General features: G+C 37.8%; 1 protein-coding gene across 1 annotated transcript in view; it reads right to left on the bottom strand.

Annotated features, from left to right (window-relative positions):
* Positions 1-19,076, bottom strand: part of SPEF2 (sperm flagellar 2) — a gene marked incomplete at both ends in the record, with an annotated part of 204,416 nt that overhangs the window by 166,045 nt on the left and 19,295 nt on the right. The window contains 4 exons of the mRNA XM_080719700.1: positions 320-384; positions 1,745-1,885; positions 3,794-3,964; positions 7,342-7,594. Of these exons, the coding sequence (XP_080575826.1) occupies positions 320-384; positions 1,745-1,885; positions 3,794-3,964; positions 7,342-7,594 (630 nt within the window). The remainder of the gene's footprint in view (positions 1-319; positions 385-1,744; positions 1,886-3,793; positions 3,965-7,341; positions 7,595-19,076) is intronic.

Here is a 19,076-nt window from a genome sequence, read left to right as displayed (position 1 = left end):
TGTATGTATGCATGTATATATGTATTTGCAGCCCTGGGAATAGGATCCAGGGGCATTCTACCTCCAAACTACACCCCCAGCCCTATTTTTTATTCTTTATTTTGAAACAGGGTCTCACTAAGTTGTGAAATGCCTAGGTAGCTGAACCTGTTCATAAACCTTGATCCTCCTGTCTCAGCCTCCTAAATCCTGGGATTATAAGTGTGTGCCACCATGGCCAGCAAATTAGCTATATTTAGATAAAGTATTTTTAAATATTCAAAGGATATACATAAAACATAATACAGTTTTGTGATTATTAAAATGGTTCACATCCCACCTTTCTTTTGCCTGGAGGTCCTTTCTTATTAATGCTTCAAACTGCATAATCTCATTGGCCACATCCTTTAAAGAAAATTTATCATCAGTTTTCTGCCTCTAAACACCATTGAAAATTTCCATTTAACATATCCATTCATGTTTATAAGGTGACATGCACTAATTCAAGATAATTAGGACTAGACATATGAAAATTTGTATTCTAGCATATTTTTATAATTCTGATTTGTTATTTTAGGTGAGGCTAATTGTACCTAAAAGAATGTGAAAATTGCCTAGCCTGAATCATTCAGTTAATGATTTTAATTCTATTAGCACAACAAAGGGCAGTGAATGAAAATGAGTATTATCAGAGTTGGGACACAGATTTGAGATATAAATATTTCTCTAAAATTGTTGTCTTGGGTGTCTTACACATTTCTCATTAAACCTCATTTACACTATTCTTTTGTCTTCTGAAAATTGGTGTTAGCTCACCCTTGCACATTATGAATCCTTACCAATCTTTGATCTAGTCAGGAAAATATGAGAATTAAATACTAAAATGTTTCCAGGAAAAAGCCTCTGTGGGTTGTATTTTTTTTTAAGAATCTAAGCATAGGGTATATTTTTTAGTACTCAGAATGTAGAGTAATGTAAAAGACAATGGATTTGTGAATCAGGGAGCTCTGACAATCTCTGCTTTACCAGCACTGGTGAACTTGAGTAAAACGTATCAACTTTCAGGGTCTTAGTTTCTTTAATCTACAAAATGGGGAAAATAACATTCTACTTAGTTATTTACAAATTTAAGATAACTTAAAGTGCCAATCCGCAGCCTGACATATAGGAGATATTCAGTAAATGGTAGCTATAATTTCTTCTTAGAGATCATTTGAGAGAATATCAACAATTAGAAATTAGTATCAAGATGTAGTATTGCTTTCCTATGAATTATATCCAGATTGTATCCTGTTGAAATGGCCAACAGTCTATATGGTCTAAAACAGTAAAATGTCACTAGTGTAGGTATCTTAAATTTAAATATAGTGAGAGCTACAAGCCATTTAACATTCTGGAGAAGTGGATAACAGGACTCCAGGGTGTGTATCGTAACTGCTCTTTCTGTCCTCACGGCTGTCACCACCTATCACAGCAGTACCCACTTACTTACTTTGTTAGAAACCACAGAATCCTTCTACATACAGGAGTCCAGACCTCTATGGCATTTAATAAGAGTTTGCCATGCCTTTCCCAAAGCTACAATCTCTGTTCATGAACAAACAGTGTCAAATGAAGCGGATATGAAGAGATTAGAGGAATTCTGAATAAGAAGGGTCAAAGTTAGATGTACTCTAATAAGAAAGTAAGACATTCTGAAGAATTCTGTTGTAGGAAAAGCCCATCCTTAATTAATATAAATATAACCATAAGAATTATCACTCACCTCTGCCTCTTTTTTCTTTTTCATCATTTTTTGCTCCTCAAGTGCTTTCAGTGTACGATTTGATGTGGGTTTAGGAATCTGTATGATAGCTGCTTGGATTTTGGCCATTATTTCATTTTGTCGTCTTCTGTTTGAGCGTTGCTGAATATCCCATAAACGTTTAATTTGTTAGAATAACAGGAAATGTAACACATCATGCATAGATACACATATGTACAATTTATCTATTAAAGTTCTCAGAACTCAGCAATTAACTAATGGACTAGGTGTCGCAACTATGTAAAGTCAAGAAGCAATTGTTAATACGATTTACTTTGAAAAGTATGACGTTAAATCATAATTCTGACATTCCCAAATTATGTCTATTGAATGTGTATAGATTTATTCCATGTAGCAATAGTATAGGGTATTAGAGGTGTTTTAAATATGAATATTAGTCATTTCCCAATTCTACCTTTATGACCTGTCTCATTATGGGAAGAGAAACTTCCATCTCTGAAGATGGACTGCAGGAAAAAATTCAGTCTATAACACAGTCTCTAGGACTTCTGGAAAACCCCAAAGAAATGACGGCTTCCCCCAAACCCAGTCACACCTAAATATGAGTTTAGGGGCAATCTCAAACACTAAATTGACACTAAATTATATGTCATTTTTAGATCATTTCAGTATGCAGTAGTTTTTTAAAGGTGAATATAAGCACAAAGAAAAATCTGAAAAGAAAAAAGCCTAAAAGTTAGATGATTTAAATGATTCAAATTAATGATTAAAGAGGCAACAGATGAAACTGATCATGACTTTACTACTAATATATTAGAACTAAGATCAATGCTTCCTATGTTCAAAGATAAGAAAATTTAATTTATCACTAAAAATTTTTAAATTACGGATAACTAAAAAGTTTTCATTTTACTTTCTAAAATGAGAATAGTCATTTAATTTAAATGTTAATCTTTTTTCTAAAGAAAACCAAGAAGCCATGTGTTTCCTCTGATCATTTTTAACATAATTTCATGATACTTAATGACATTCTATTTCCTTTTTTCTACTTTCTTTGGAGATTCTCTGCATTAAACTTGGCACTTCGAAGCTGGACTGGCTGGTTTCATATAAACCAGAGTCCTAGTACTCGTCCCAACATAAACACGGCTTTACCAGCGCCCTGTCTCTTTGCCGTGCAATGCCAAGGATAAATGTAATTCTGTACTCTGGGAATGCAATCATAGACCTTCCAGAGTTTGCCTCTCACCTTTCCCTCCTTCACCATGACAAGCTGCTTACATTTAGGAGATAGTAATTTCTTATTATCCTATGTATAAGAATTTAAAAGGTAAATTTATAGTGCAATAAGAAGAACTATAATTCTTTTTTTTTTGCCTGTAGTTTACACATTCCATATACCCAGCCACCAGAAATTCTCTTAAAAGTCTTTAATGATTTCATACATCATAATCTTCTCAGGTCCTTTAAGACACAGATCATTAAAGATTTTCAAAGAAATGTGAGAAGTAACAGGCAGCAAGTGAAAGCATAAAGCAAGGGCAGGAAGAAGCTGAACAATGTTGAGGATGGTTAGAAAGGCAACACACAGAGAACTGCCCACCAGAGGGGAATGGGGCCCTATAACAAGGCCAAGGGACTGCAGGGAGTGGAAGGAGGGGGTGCAGAGGCCACTCTCTTGTCCTCAGGGTGACAGTGGTCATGAGCCTTCGAATATGGGGGTAGCTAGTAGCAAACCCCTTATCACTAAAGTTGCTAAAGTATAAAATTCCACCAGTGAGGAGAGATCAAGTCATCTTGCCACTTCAGACAGTAGCAGTTATTGTTCTCAGTCACAAGTGGCAATCACAACCAGCAAGAGAGAGGAGGGACAGAAGGGGAAAGGAGAGAGAGGACAGAGGACGAGCAGAGTAGGGTAGAGCAAAGTCAGCCATCAGAAAAGTGCAAAATTCTTTATACTACTGCGTATGCAATGTGTACTGTAGGCATAAATCAAAAACTGTATACTATGCACTAATAAATTTATGGAAAAAATTTGTTCCATAAAACCTGTTCGATATCAAAAGATCTTTGTTCCTCCTTGAGTTTTTGAAATCTTTCAAGATTCTCAAATTGCTTTGGGGCAGTATCTTCTTTCATGTGCTTATGTTTTTCTTCAAACCTGTATGTAACCCGCATCAGATTGAAATCTGTTTGACGTGGTATCAGGTTTTTAAGTTTCTAAATGAAGAAAGCATTTTAAAAGATACTGTTAGTAGACAACAAAAAGTACACTGTCATTACAAACACACATAGAATGTGTCTTCAAACTAAAATTTCCATGATTTAACATTGTTTATAGTTAAATTTAAGCACCATATCAACCATGTTAATCACTCATATCTTTAACTCATGTGAAAAAAATAGGTCATAGCCTCCTAGATGAAGAAGGAGATCCTATAGAGGAGCAAATAAGGCGACCTAACTGAGGGGATGGGAGGGGGGAAGAGGGAAACTCTCTAAAGCACATATCAAAGTCAAACACTAAGCCAAGCATGGGAAGGAGGGATGGGGAGGGAACGGGGTGGGGATTGGGTAGGGGCTGACTGGGCGATGTGTGCATGTATGTCTACACAAGTTTTTTTTTTTTATCCCATTATGATGTATGAATACAATGCACCAATAAAAAACTTTTAAAAATAAATTTCCTCGTATCAAATTAGCCTCCTAAATAATTTTTATGGTTATTTCTTGGCCTGAATTAAAATTTTAATGAATGGTATTTATGTCATTAGAAATGTATTTTCACTAGAGGCCGGGCATGGTGACGCACGCTTGTAATCGCCGCACTTGGGAGGCAGAGACAGGAGGATCGCTCAGGTTCAAAGCCAGCCATGCTGGCTTAAGACACCCTGTTTCCAAATAAAAATAGGTCTGGGAGTGTAGCCCCGAGGTAGAGGGATTTCCAGGAACCCCAGTACCACCAAAAAAAAAAAGAAATGTATTTTCACAAAATAATTATACATTCAATTCCCAAATATGAGATAATATAAGAAGCCTTGTGTAGGCCACTCCCTAGTACAAAGTGAAGAAACATGAAAACTTCCTAAGCTTGAGTTTCAGTTCCAACATCTACTAACTGCGTGGGATTAGATAAGTTACTTAATGCCTCTCTGCCCAGGCTCTTTATTGGTAAAATGGGAATAATAAAAGCACCCACCTCATGGGGCTGTTGTGAATATCAAGTGAGACAATATACGTAAAGCACCCAGAAAACAGCAGGGAGCATCACTACAAACATTCAGTAAACATCAGCCATTTTTTAATATCACTGTACAATGTACACCTGTGTCCTGTGTGTCTAGCATCAAAGAAAAGGCCATCTCTACTTCTTTCCTAGGGTCTGTCCTCCACATAAAACATGGATTGCCACTTTTCTTCTTCAGAGGACTTCTTTCAACTTCTTTCTTATTCCATGTCTTTCTGCTACCAAGACTCTTCTTATCAACTGGCAAGTTGTCTTAATCTATAGGTTTATCAAACAAATAATCTCACACTTCCCTTGAGTGTCTTCCTTCTCAACTAGTGTTCTTATTTTTTTGTTTCTTTTGTCTCCATATTTTTCAAGTTAGTGCAGTGTAATTATCCACCATAATGAGTGATACAAACACACATGCATATGACACTTGTGTTTCCCTCTGGGTCCCAGCCTGCTCCCTCCCTCTTACTGTGCATAATATTGAAATTGGTATTGATAATTTCATTTGTGAACATACTATTTTTTGAGCCATTTCCTTCATTAGGTTTTCCCTTTCACCTTCCCACCTCCTTCCTCAAATCCCCTTCCACTATTCTATTAGCATCTCCCCTCATTTAGCTGAAAGTCCCTTTTGTTCCCCAATTTCTACCTAGCTTTCACATATGAGTGAAAACTATGGCCCTTCACTTTCTGAGATTGGTTAATTTTGCTTAGAATAATAGTTTTTAGTTCCAGCCATTTTCCTGCGAATGACTTATTTTGTTCTTCTTTATGTCGGAGTAAATTTCTATTGTGTGTTTATACTATAGTTTTGTAACCCATTCATTTGTTGATGGGCACCTACACTGTTTCCATAGTTTAGCTATTGCCATTATGATGATATAAATACAGCCATGCAAGTATCCCTATAATACTACGACTACAATTCCTTTGGGAAGATCTTCAAGAGTGCTATTAATTGTTTCAGGAGAGAATATTTTGTGCTTCCTCCTTTATCTCCAACTTCCTCCTCAAATCACCGCAATTCATACAATTCTATTGAGACATTTTTCTTTCCCTAAAAGGTAAGGTTTAATAACACTGGGATTTCCCCTGTGTTGGTTCACTTTCAAGTAGCTGACATAAAGTAGTAGGCCAATAAATACAGGTTCAATGAACAGATGATTGACCTCTGGAAAGTCTCCCCTGACAATATTAAGCCTGGTGGGCTCTCGTTGGTCTTCATCTACTGCAGCTCTTTCAGTACTTGTGACAAATATTTTACAGATTTTACAGTGTATTGTATACTGTCTTCTTGAATCTACACAAAAGCCCAATGCTGAGGTGGGTAGAGGTGACCATCCTTGTTTTTATAGTTGGAAAAATTGAGGCTGAAAGTTTTTTAGAGACCAGCTCAAAGTGAACCAGCCCGAAGTATGTGAAGGGGGAAAAGATACAATACTGTTATTTGAGTTTAAATCTAGCCTATATCCCAGCTTTCTATGGCTGCTGCGTCCATTTATCTACCAGGTTTATAAGGATGTCCACTAAGAATGGGCAAATATGAAAATAAAGATGGCCTTCATGTCTATTATGCCATCACCACTTTATAAATTAAATTTAAAAATTCAATGATCTCTATTTCTATTTAGTACTTTGCCTCAGTGCAGCACTCGTATTAATCCAGAGGCCTAGAAAACACAGTTTACTCACCATAAGGAAACAATATAGCAACTGGAGAGAACTGTCAACTGAAAAGTTGTATTACTTAATCAAAATACATTCACCAAGGACTTGCAATGTTAAAGCACTACTCTAGACATATTCTTTGAGTTTTAGGTACTAAAACCCTTGTGATCATATGATAGGTAAGTAGATAGCCAACAATATCAGCGTTAAGAGATTAACACCCAGTCAGTGAGAGTTCTCTTTGCCCAAAGTGCTCCCAAAGAAGAGTTCTCTGCATAGAGAAAGGTGAACAGAACAGATGAAAAAGTGAAATTTGGGACGAGAGATGAGAGGGTTAAGTTTGGGTGGTAGGAGATAAAGAACAGGACAAGTCACATTCAAGGATACATTGTCAATCAAAATAGAAGTTATGTTGAAGGAGAAATACAAAGAGGTCAAAAGGCACAAAAAGTTCCAGGAAGGAGAAACAGAATTTGATAAGCCCCTGGCAACGTGGATAATAATGAGGGAGGCATTAAAGTGGACATATGAATCCAAAATATCAACATGAAATAAAGCCCAAGTATGGCCAGTGACACATATAGAGCCACATATACCCAAGAGGGCTTTTCTGAGAGCACAACAGCACTGTCCTTTCTTTTTACCAGGTTCTACATTTTAACATGCCCTTTGGGTTTCTTTCACTACCCACCTCTCGAAAAGGCTCACTTTTCATGTTCTGAAGTCTTCCACTGATCTGGGGCTGAATGGTTTGCATTTCCAGTGCAGTCAGTCCACTTTTCTTCTTTTTCTGAAGAGCAATGTACAATTGATATAAAAGTTTCATTGCCGCCCCAGGCTTTTCTGTGATGATGCTGTGGGCCACGTTCTGATCAAATTGCACACCCAGAAGGTGAAGTGTTGGCTCCAAGCGAGAAAAATTATTAAGTTTGGCTGTTGAAACCCTGGATATTAAAACATTTTACATAATTAGAGACTAGCACTAAATTAAAAATGAATATCAAATAGCAGAGGTATTATCATGATAGAATAGTATGAATTATTCCACGCTCTCCCAAATGTGGCATTCTTCTCTACAACCACCAACTAACAAAAATACATTATTTGAGATTACCTGAAATTTTTTTAAATACATTATCTGAGATTTTTGAATAGCCAAGTCTACTTGAACTCTGTTATTTTTCTTAAAGAGCTAAACTAAAATTCATTAATTTTATATACTTTTCTGGTCTAAGTTGACAGCAAAATTTCATAGGAAGTTAATATAAAAATAACCAAATATTTTTTCTGAACATAAAAACTATAGTTTTTAAAGATATTTTACATCAAAGTCAAAACTACTATTTTTTTTTACTTTTTATTTTTAATTTTTGGTACTGGGGATTGAACGGAGTGGTATTCTAATTCCAAGCTATACCCCTATCCCTTTTTAATTTGAAACAATATCATGTTAAGTTGCTGAGGGTAACTTAACATGATATTGATGAGGCTGGCCTTGAATCTGCAATTCTCCTGTCTCAACCTCCCAAGTACTGAGATTACAATGTATGCCACTGTGTCTGGCCAATATTACTATTTAAATGAGTATTTCCTTAAGTAATAATACTGCTAGAGTCTAAAAATAGTCTTAAAGGTTTTATTGACAATTCTATTAATGATCCTTCCAGTCACTGTCAACAGTATTTAAATATTAGCTATGAAATCAAATTATGCAATTTTCAAACTACAGTTTATATTACTACTTTAAAAATCAAAAGATTTTCTAACTAAAAGTTCTATTTATTTTTGAGTGATTCATTATCAAATTAGCCTCACATTCTTGAAGAAATTCATGAATTTATTAATTTGTCAATTTATTCTTTCAATTAACAAACATTTTATTAAATATCCATTATTTTATCAAGGATTAATTCATCTATTGAGCTATTTTTAAATTATTAGAGTGTTATGAAGATGAATAAGACATTGTCACTGTTCTGTGGGAGTTTAAAGTGAAAAAGACAGATGAGTAAACAAGTAGTAATAAAGGGCTCCAATGATCTAGGGATGTTAATGAGCCTATGACTCTAATGACAGAGAATGTGTTTTCAACTCTTACACTGCTTGAGAGCCTATTTGGAGGGTCTAGCAGTGGAGCACAGCTACTTGTGCACCCTTGATTGAAGACTAAGTCTCATCTATCAGGGAAGGTCTTCCTCTTAGACCCAGAGTGCAGCTTCAGAAGAGACACAGAGGGGGTGAGGGAGGAAGGGGACATCTGTGTAGCCAAGCAGATCAGTTGAATCAACCCTACAGTAAATGGGGTGACAGAGGTTGCAGCTAGATTGCTCTCACACCTACTTTTGTGCCTCATTTATAACCAAAAAATCAATTTTAACCATTGGCTTGATTCCTCCTCACTTTAATGGGTGATGTTCAGTGAAATATTTTATTGTATTTATTTATTTATTGGTATTACCAGGGATTGAACTCAGAGGCATATTCTATTTCTAGGCTACACCACCAGAACTTTCATTTTATTTTATTTTTTTTGAAACAGGGTCTCACTAGGTTACTGAGTTTTGTACATTGCTGAGGCTGTCATCAAACCTTCCATCCTCCTGTCTCACTCTCCTAAGTACTGGGATTACAGGTGTGCACTACCACAACCATCTCATTGACAGTCTTTAATGGAAAAGATACACTGAATATACTAGATTATAAGTCAAAGTTCTTCCCACTTCTCACCAAAAATTTGTACTTCAGAACACAGAGAGATGGCATTTCTTTGAGTGCCTGCAGAAACAAAATGTCTAGGAGTGTGGTATGCCTTATCCATTACCCATGTTTAGAAAGGAAAGGCCTGAGAGTTGTGTATCAGAGCCTTGACCTTGGTCATAATCTTGATATACAAAGCTTGTTAGGGACACCATAATTTCAGGACGGAAAATCCAGAAGCAAATGTTACCCATTTCTAAGTCTTGTGAAAACTTAATTTTTCACTCCCCCTAAAAAAAAGAACAGATCTCCTCCTTCCACTGTATTATATGGCTTTCAGAATGCCGTGTAAACCTGTAAATACTATATCTCAGTTACCAGTTGGCTTTTAAATGGTCTTCATAAACTGGCCAAAGAATCCAAGTATGACAGCACTTCTCTCTGGAAGTTACAACCAATCAGAATTTGAGGAACATGATTTGTGTGTGAATTGGTAGTCCATGCTTGTTAAAACATGTACACAATCAGCCTAACAGGATAATCAACAGTTGTTTTTGAATGCAGAGAAACCCCAGGAGACAGAGCTGTAGTGTAAACGATGATCTCTGAGGGATTAAAGATTGCTGTTGGGAGATTCCTCCTCTCTACTTGAGGTCCACATTTGTCAAGGGACCACGGGTCTCCTGTCCTCCTTGCCATCTTCTGAGAGAATGAAACTTTTTGCAAGATAAGTAGAAACTATGCTTCCAGAGATATTCTCCTTGTTTGCAATAATATATGGCAGGTGTCTCTGTTCTGAGGTACAATAATAGGATGATTATTATTTGCTCTTTGGGAAGCACTAAAAATAGTCAAAAGCAAAGAATTTTTAAAGAAATAAATGAGTTATTCTTAGAATTGTGTAAATTATCAGATAAATAATTTCAAGTTGTTAGCAGCATATGGTTTATGGTTTTCATTTCAAAATAAGTAAATTAAAAGTTTTAGATATGATACTCACATCATAGCCCTGGCACCAGATAGTGTCCTAAAAAATAGTCTTTGAGAATAAAAAGGATCCCTTTCCCTGCAATTACACTATGCCAAAGGTCATTCACATGGATTTTCTCATTCTTGCTTTACTTAAAAGATCGTGTACTCTGGGAAAGAGTGGATTGTTCCAAGAACTGAAGATAGATGATATTTTGTTGCAGTAAAAATAAGTTGCTCTCCCCTCAGTAAAGAATGCAATGATTCTCAGTGGGAGAGAAAGTTCACAGTGCTTACAAAAAGGGCCACTGCATTGATGTTGCCTACAGCACACAGCTATCTGAATGAAGAACAAGGGTGTGAAATCCATCCTGGGTTTCAGTTTGCTAAGCCTTGGCATAAGATTACCCCCAAAGCGGTTCCTTTCCTTTTGAACAAGGCTTTTCTGTTTACCTAGACCTACACCTTGATGGTGGTGTCCATCCAGATGAGATCCCAGTTTCTTTTTCTTTTCTTTTTTTTAGTGGTACTGGGGGTGGAACCCAGAGGCTTTCTACTTCTGAGCTATACTCCCAGACCTATTTTATATTTTATTTAGAAACAGGGTCTCACTAAGTTGCTGAGAGCCTCACTAAGTAGCTGAGGCTGGCGTCGAACCCGTGCGATCCTCCTGTCTCAGCCTCCCAAGCGCTGGGATTACAAGCGTGCGCCACCACGCCCGGCTTGGGATCCCTTTTTCTATTTCACACAAAGACCCTCTGTGGCCCTGCTATCAAGAGTCAGTATCTATAAGGATTCCAGAACTCTAGTGAATATAAAAATGGCATGGTATTTTCATATAACCGACACATTGCTCTTCTATATTTTAAATACTCTGGATTGCTTTAAATACCTAAGATAACGTAAATGCAGTAGAAACAGTTGCTACACCATATCAGGAAAAAATGACAAAAATGGGTCTCTACGTGTTCCATACAGGTGTAATTTTCTCTTTATATTTTCAGTCCACAGGTAGCTGAGTCAAGGGATATAGCATAGGGGCACTGTCTACCTGACTTACTGCATCAGTGACCTGGCCATTATGGTCCTTTAACACTTCTATGGATTAGTGAATATACTTTGCCATCTCTGATGGCACTGAGTCTACCATGAGCCAAAGACAATGCTTAAAGCACAAAAATTAAATATTCTCTGCCACTTTCAGGACCTCTACAGTCTGGTTGAGGAGTAAACATTCATTTTGTCAAACATTTTGGGGCCTCTTTGTTTGACAGGCACTCTAATAATAACTGACATATAAATAATCATAACTTAAAGAGATAAGAAAAGGGGTATCCAAACTGTTATTAGAACAAAGAGAAAAAAAAAGAAATAGATCTGCTGGGGGGATAAGTAAAGATTTAAAGAAAGGGTGAATTTTTAGTTGGATCTTAAGAATAAACAAAGATTTCTCATGATGGGAGTGCTGGGATATGGAATCTTCATATGATCCAGCTATGCCACTCCGTATATCTTTCCAAAGGGATTGAAGTCAGAATATTCTATGGAAAAGTGCTTATAATATGCATGCCTATAATTGTGCTACTATAAACATATCCATACTTATAGTAGCACAATTCACAACAGCCAAATTATGAAACCAGCCTGAGAGTCAGTCAGTAGATGAATGGGTTACAAAACTATGGTCTATATACACAATGGAATTTTACTAAGCCATAAGGAAGAACAAAATCATGTAATTTGCAGGAAAATGGATGGAACTAGTGACTATTATGCTAAGTGAGACTAGCCAGTCTCAGAAAGTGCGGGGTCATTTGTCTTCTCTCATATGTGGAAGATAGAAAGAAACTGAGAAATAAAAGAGACTTCAAATACTCAAGGAGATCAGGGTGTGGTGGCCCACGCTTGTAATCCTCACACTTGAGAGGCAGAGACAGGAGGATCGTGCTGGTTCGAAGTCAGCCGCGCTGGCTTAAGAGACCCTGTTTCCAAATAAAGATATAAAAAAATAGGTCTGGGAGTGTAGCCTGGAGGTAGAAGGGTTTCCTGGAACCCCAGTACCAACCAACCAACAAACAAACAAAAAACAAATAAATTAAAAAAAAAAACAATTACACAAGGAGAAACACCGGTCAATAGTGGAATGAGATTGGAGGAGAGAGGTCGGGTGGAGCAGGAGGAGACTTAAGAGAATGAGTTCTAACAATTTTATGTACATTCATGAAGCTATCAGTACCAATTTCAAAATTATGAATAGGAAGCGACAGAGAAGGGTGCAGGATCCAAAGGAAAACATACCAGGTGCTCTGAACATGTATGTTTTTTTTATCACATTAAAGCTCAATATGATGTATGGTTAAAATGCACCAATAAAACATTTAAAAAAGAAATGGACACAAAAGTGATCAGTGCTATAATGTATTAATGTATAAGGTGAGTTTCTACCTTTTATTAAGAGATCAACAATAGCAACAACAAAATTATTGGAAATCTGGCTATGTGCAAGTCACCATCAATCAATCAATGCATGTGAGACCTTTTGAGAGCACAAAAAAGCAAAAAAGGGTGTGAACACTGGCCTACCCCTACCCTAGAATCGTAATACCTTAGAGATGGATACAGGTTTTATTGGTGGCAGAAAAAGAAAGAGCAGAAGGGGCACAGGGCTGGGAGGTCAGGCACAGGGGGCAGAAGGGGCTAATTGTGAAACTTGCAGGCCACGCCCTTGAAGGAAAGATGTGTGGTGTGAACATAGGCACAGGTTATAATGTTGCCCAGTGACACAGACATTTAAAATATTAGCTAGGGTTATTTTTAAAAAAGGTTATTTGGGATTAAAGTTGCAATCCAGGCCTTTTCTCATGTCAGAAAATTATTATGTGTACAAGTAGTATAATCTTGATGTTTGAAAGAATGATTTACCTCTACAATGAAGGTATCATTTTGCCCAAAAGTATTGCAACATAGGCACAGCTCCTTGGAAGTCTGGCATGGAGGTAATCACAGCTAAGGAGTATTTTTGTTTGTTTGTTTGTTTTTTGGTGGTATTGGGGTTCCTGGAAGCCCTTCTACCTTTGGGCTACACTCCCAGACCTAATATATATATATATATATATATATATATATATATATTTTTTTTTTTTTTTTTAAACAGGGCCTCTTAAGCCAGTGTGGCTGGCTTCGAACCTGCACGATCCTAATGTCTTGGCCTCCCAAGCGCGGAGATTAAAAGCGTGCGCCACCACGCCCGGCTGCTAAGGAGTATTTGAATCATTATTATACATTTGGGGCATATCATTAGAATGGCAGAGTAAGGAACTCCTGAAACCTGTCTAAATCTAAGAGAATAACGCTAAGGAAGATCAGCCATACTTACAAAGTCACAGGTCATATGTTTTCTCTCATATGTGGAAGTTAGAACAAAAATAGGAGGCAAAAGTGACTTTAGTCAAATGAGGAGATAAAACAAAATAATGGAAGGGATTTAGGGGAGGGATGAAGGGAAGAGGAAAACAAAGACTGAAGAAAAAATAAAGAAAAATTTAAAAACATCTCTATCATGAAGAAAATATCAGACATATCCCAAAGGAAAGACAAACTACAAAATACTTGCTCTTCAAAACTCTCAAGATCATTAAAAACAAAAAATATCTCAGTGTATGTCATAGCCAAGAAGAGGCTAAGAAAACATGCATATTACACATAATCTGATAATTTATAAATATCCTAGATGAGATACTGGAACATAAAAGGTATCAGGTAAAAAACTAAGGAACTCTCAATGATATATAGACTTTATTTGTGAGTAATATATCTGTGTAGTTGCATTAATTATAATAAATGTATCAGATCAATGTAAGATGTCAACAACAGGATACGAGCTGAATATGAACAATATGGGAACTCTCTACACTATCCTCAATTTTTCTCTAAATCTAAAACTGTCTAACATAAAAAGTTTAAAATATGAACAAAACCTCAAAGACATGTAGAATATCATTATACATACACATACACATAATGAGAATTCCAAAAAGAGATAGAAGAGAGAAAAAAGTAGGAAGAATTTTTTTTAATGAATAATGTCCCAGCTGGGTATGGTGGTGCATGCTTGTAATCCCAGCATTTGGGAGCTGAGAGAGGAGGACCATAGTTCAGGACCAGGCTCAGCTACTTAGTGAGGCCCTTTGCAACTTAGTGAGACGCTATTTCAAAATAAAAAGTAAAAAAAATAGGGCTGGGGTTATAGCTCGAAGGTAGAATGCCCCCTAGATTTCATCCCCAGTACTAAAAAAAATGTCAAAAAAATTAAATTTGTTGAAATACATGAATCTCCATATACAGTAAATTCAATGAACTTAAAGTAATTTAGTTCCAGAGATATCTATATGTAAACATATTAAAATCAAGCACATATCCTCAATAAAATCAACAGCTGATTTCTCATCACAAACTGAGGAGGCCAGAAGGTAATAGGGTGTCATATCTGAAGTACTAAAATATTTAGAGAAACTATACATTCAAAACTGAAGGATAAAATCCAGGTGTGGTGGTGCACGCTTGTAATCCCTGAGCATGGGAGGCAGACACAGGAGGATCGCGAACATTCGAAGCCAGCCTCACCAGCTTGAGACCCTGTTTCCAAATAAAAATATAAAAATAGGTCTGAGAGTATAGCCTGAAGGTAGAAGGGTTTCTAGGAACCCCAGTATCACCAAAAAAATTTGAAGGATAAATAAAAGCTAAGAGTAAATATTATCAGCATATCTTTCATATAAGAAATACTAAGAAAATTCTTAGGGCCAAGAAAGAGCAATACTAGTAACTCAAATTGCATAAAGGAATAAAGCAGGACTTCCGGTAAGATGGCGATGGAGGAAAGCGGCACTTACAAGTCCCGCTAACAATCGAACTCTATTACCACAAAACCAGCACCTTTCAGAGCCAGAAAACACCACCACAAAGAAATAAAAACGGTAAATACAAGGGACAGAGAAAAAGGGCTGGAAAAACAAGACACCAGAAAAAAAACAGCCTGAAGTGCCGCGCCCGCCGTGGCGCAAAGCGGCTGGAGCAGCCGGCACGGCCAGAGCCGCAGCACGGAGAAGTCAGAGCCACGGCGCGAAGCGGGGTGGCCGGAGCAGTCGGAGCGGAGCGGCCAGAGCAGCCGAGCGGAGCGGCCAGAGCAGCCGGAGAGGAGCGGCCAGAGCAGCCGGAGAGGAGTGGCCAGAACAGCCGGAGCAGCCAGAGCCGCTTCGTGGAATGGCCGAAGAGGCCGGAGCGGCCAGACCCGCGGTGTGGAGCAGCCGGATCCGCGGTGCAGAGCGGCTGGAGTGGCACAGCCTACATCTCCCCTAGCAGCACCAGGCTCCAGAGAGGAGGGAGACTCAAAACAGAGCTCAAATCCAGAGAGGAGGTACTCTGGCCTCGCGGCCTAGAATGCAGAAGCAGCGTCTTACTGCTGGCGGCAGCGGCGAATTCACCGGATGGCCCTAGACCAACCCACACAACCAGCCACCAGACGACTGAGAGAAGGGGTGGACAGCGAGCCGAGGTAAGCCGCTGCTGAACAGCCGGGTGGCAGTCAGTAGTTTCTCCGGTGCAAGGAGCGTCTAAAGCTCCCAAGGGCCGGACACAGCACACCTGGCAGGGACTCAGTGGAGCTCAAAACCAGAGAAGAAATACGCCACATCACGGCCGAGGGCGTGGCAGTGGTGCCATATTGCCAGTGGCGGCAGCAGAGAATCCACCGAGTTCACTACAGCTCCATCAGCGCACTCAACAAACGTGAGTCAAATTGCGGCCCCTAGGGGAGAAATTTGAGTACTGCACTCCCAGGGACTTGCACAGATAGTCTCCCTGGGTCGGAGATTTTAGCAGTGCAGCCCAGTGGGGGAGTGGCAGTGGCAGAGATATCATACCATAGTCACAACTCCCCGCTAGAGAACACCCAACTTGGCACCCCCCACGGTCTAATCAGCCTCAATTGACTCCCTGGGTCTGAGACTTTGTGATACAACTCAGTAAAGGAGTAGTGGTGACTGGAATACCACAGACTCGAGATCCAGAACATCTTAAGTGAACTCGTAGTGACTCAGGGAAGAACCCAGAGAAGGCACAAACTTCCAAAATCATGGGAAAGAGAAATAATAATGGAGCAGTGAATGCCCACAACCCCACAACATCAGATCTGATAACACAGAAATCCAAAGATCTCTAGAAGATCAAATTAGGAAAATAACTTTAGAAATAAGAGAGGACTTTCGAAAAGAATTTAGAGAGAGTCAAAAAGAGATAAAGGATGCAATTAATGAAGTGAAGGCCTCAATTCAAAGTATAAACAACAGATTAGACCACATGGAGAATAGAATCTCGCTTCTTGAAGATGATCATTCCAAAAATGAACGCATAGTTTCTAATTTAGAAAAAAAAAAAAACCCAACAGCAGGAATCTGACATTGAAGAAATATGGGCCCATTTCAAGAAAGCTAACCTAAGAATAATTGGAATAGAGGAGGGAAAAGAAGGTGAAACCAAAGGGATCAACAATCTCTTCAAGGAAGTAATAGCATAAAATTTTCCAAACATAGAGCAAGAGGTTGATACACAGGTCCAGGAAACTTATAGAACTCCCTTTAGACAGGATCAGAGAAGAGGATCCCCATGCCACATAATTGTCAAAATGACTAATGTGGAAGCCAAGGAGAGAATCTTAAAGGCAACAAAAACAAAAGGTCACATGACATACAGAGGCAAACCAATTAGAATCACTCCAGATTTCCCAAACCAAGTTATGAAAGCCAGAAGGGCTTGGAGTAACATATTCCAAACTCTGAAAGAAAACAACTTCCAGCCAAAAATTTCCTACCCAGAAAAACTATCCATCTAATTAGATGGGGAAATAAGAAGCTTCCATGACAAACAGCAACTGAAGGAATTTATGTCTTCAAAACCAGCGCTAGAGAAAATACTCAAGGAGATTAACTGCAAAGAGGAAATGGGTAATACACGCCAGAACCAAAGAAACAAGAATTCCCATCCAGCAGACAACTAAGCAAAGAAGAATAAACAGTATCTCAAACAGAAATAAGATCTTAAAATGTTGGGAATTAAAAATTATCTCTCTATAATCACACTGAATGTAAACGGCGTCAACTCCCCAATAAAAAGACATAAAGTGGCAAAATGGATTAAAAGCCAGAATCCATCCATCTGCTGCTTACAAGAAACACACCTTACAAGTAAAGATAGTAACAAACTCAAGGTAAAGGGCTGGAGCAAGGTAATCCATGCTAATGGTACTCGAAGACAAGCAGGAGTAGCAACTATGATATCAGACAAGTTAGACTTCAAACCCAAACTTATTAGAAGAGACAAAGAAGGTCACATTTTACTGGTAAAAGGAATAGTCCAGCAAGAGGAAATAACAATAATCAACATCTATGCCCCAAACATAGGGGCAGCTACTTTCATAAATCAAACTCTTTGTGACATGAAGTCACACATAAATCCCAACACAATAATACTGGGAGACTTCAACACACCTCTCACAATACTAGACCGATCTTCCAGAAAAAGGGTCAATAAAGATGTCTCAGAACTAAAGAACACCATTAAACAAATGGACCTGGTGGACACATATAGAATATTTCACCCAACTACAGCAGAGTTTACATTTTAGTCAGCTGCTCACAGAACCTTCTCCAAAATAGATCACATCCTTGGACACAAAATGAGCACTAGCAAATTTAAAAAATGTTACATACTTCCCTGTGTCATTTCAGACCATAATGGAATGAAACTACAAATCAACTATAAGAAGACCCAGAGAAACAACATAAACATGTGGAGACTGAACACCACACTTCTGAATGAAGAATGGGTCACAGAAGATGTAAGAGGTGAAATCAAGAAATTTCTAGAAACAAATGAAAATAAAGAAACAACATATCAAAACCTCTGGGACACTTTGAAGGCAGTATTAAGAGGAAAATTTATAGCACTGAGTGCTCACATAAGAAAAACAGAAAATCTTCAAATAAATAGCCTTAGAACACACCTCAAAGCCCTTAAAAAGCAGGAACAATTGAACCCTAAAGCCAGCAGAAGACAGGAAATTATTAAAATTAGAGCAGAAATTAATGAAATAGAGAATAAAAAAAATACAGAAAATCAACAAAACCAAAAGCTGGTTTCTTGAAAAAATTAACAAGATTGATAAACCACTGGCCAACCTAACTAAAAAAAAGAGAGAATCAACCCAAATTATGAGGATAAGGGATGAAAAAGGAGACATTACTACTGACAGAGTAGAAATCCAGAGGATTATCAGAAACTACTTTGAAAAACTATACTCCAACAAAATGGAAAATCTGGAGGAAATAGACAACTTCCTAGATAAATACAACCTTCCTAAACTGAGTCAAGAAGATATAAAACACTTAAACCAACCAATAACAATCAAAGAGATTGAAACAGCAATAAAGAACTTACCATCAAAGAAAAGCCCAGGACCAGATGGTTTTTCAAGTGAATTCTATAAAACCTTTACAGAAGAGCTAATCCCAATACTTCTCAAACTATTTTGGGAAATAGAAAAAACCGGGACTCTCCCAAATACATTCTATGAAGCCAACATCACACTAATACCCAAACAGAATAAAGACAGTTCAAGGAAGGAAAACTACAGGCCTATATCTCTGATGAACTTGGATGCAAAACTATTAAACAAAATACTAGCAACACGCATTCAAAACCACA

Source organism: Muscardinus avellanarius (assembly GCF_963383645.1).
Source record: "Muscardinus avellanarius genome assembly, chromosome: 1".
Lineage (NCBI taxonomy): Eukaryota > Metazoa > Chordata > Mammalia > Rodentia > Gliridae > Muscardinus > Muscardinus avellanarius.
Note: the sequence above shows the minus strand (reverse complement) of the source record. Positions and strands in the feature narration are given on the sequence as shown.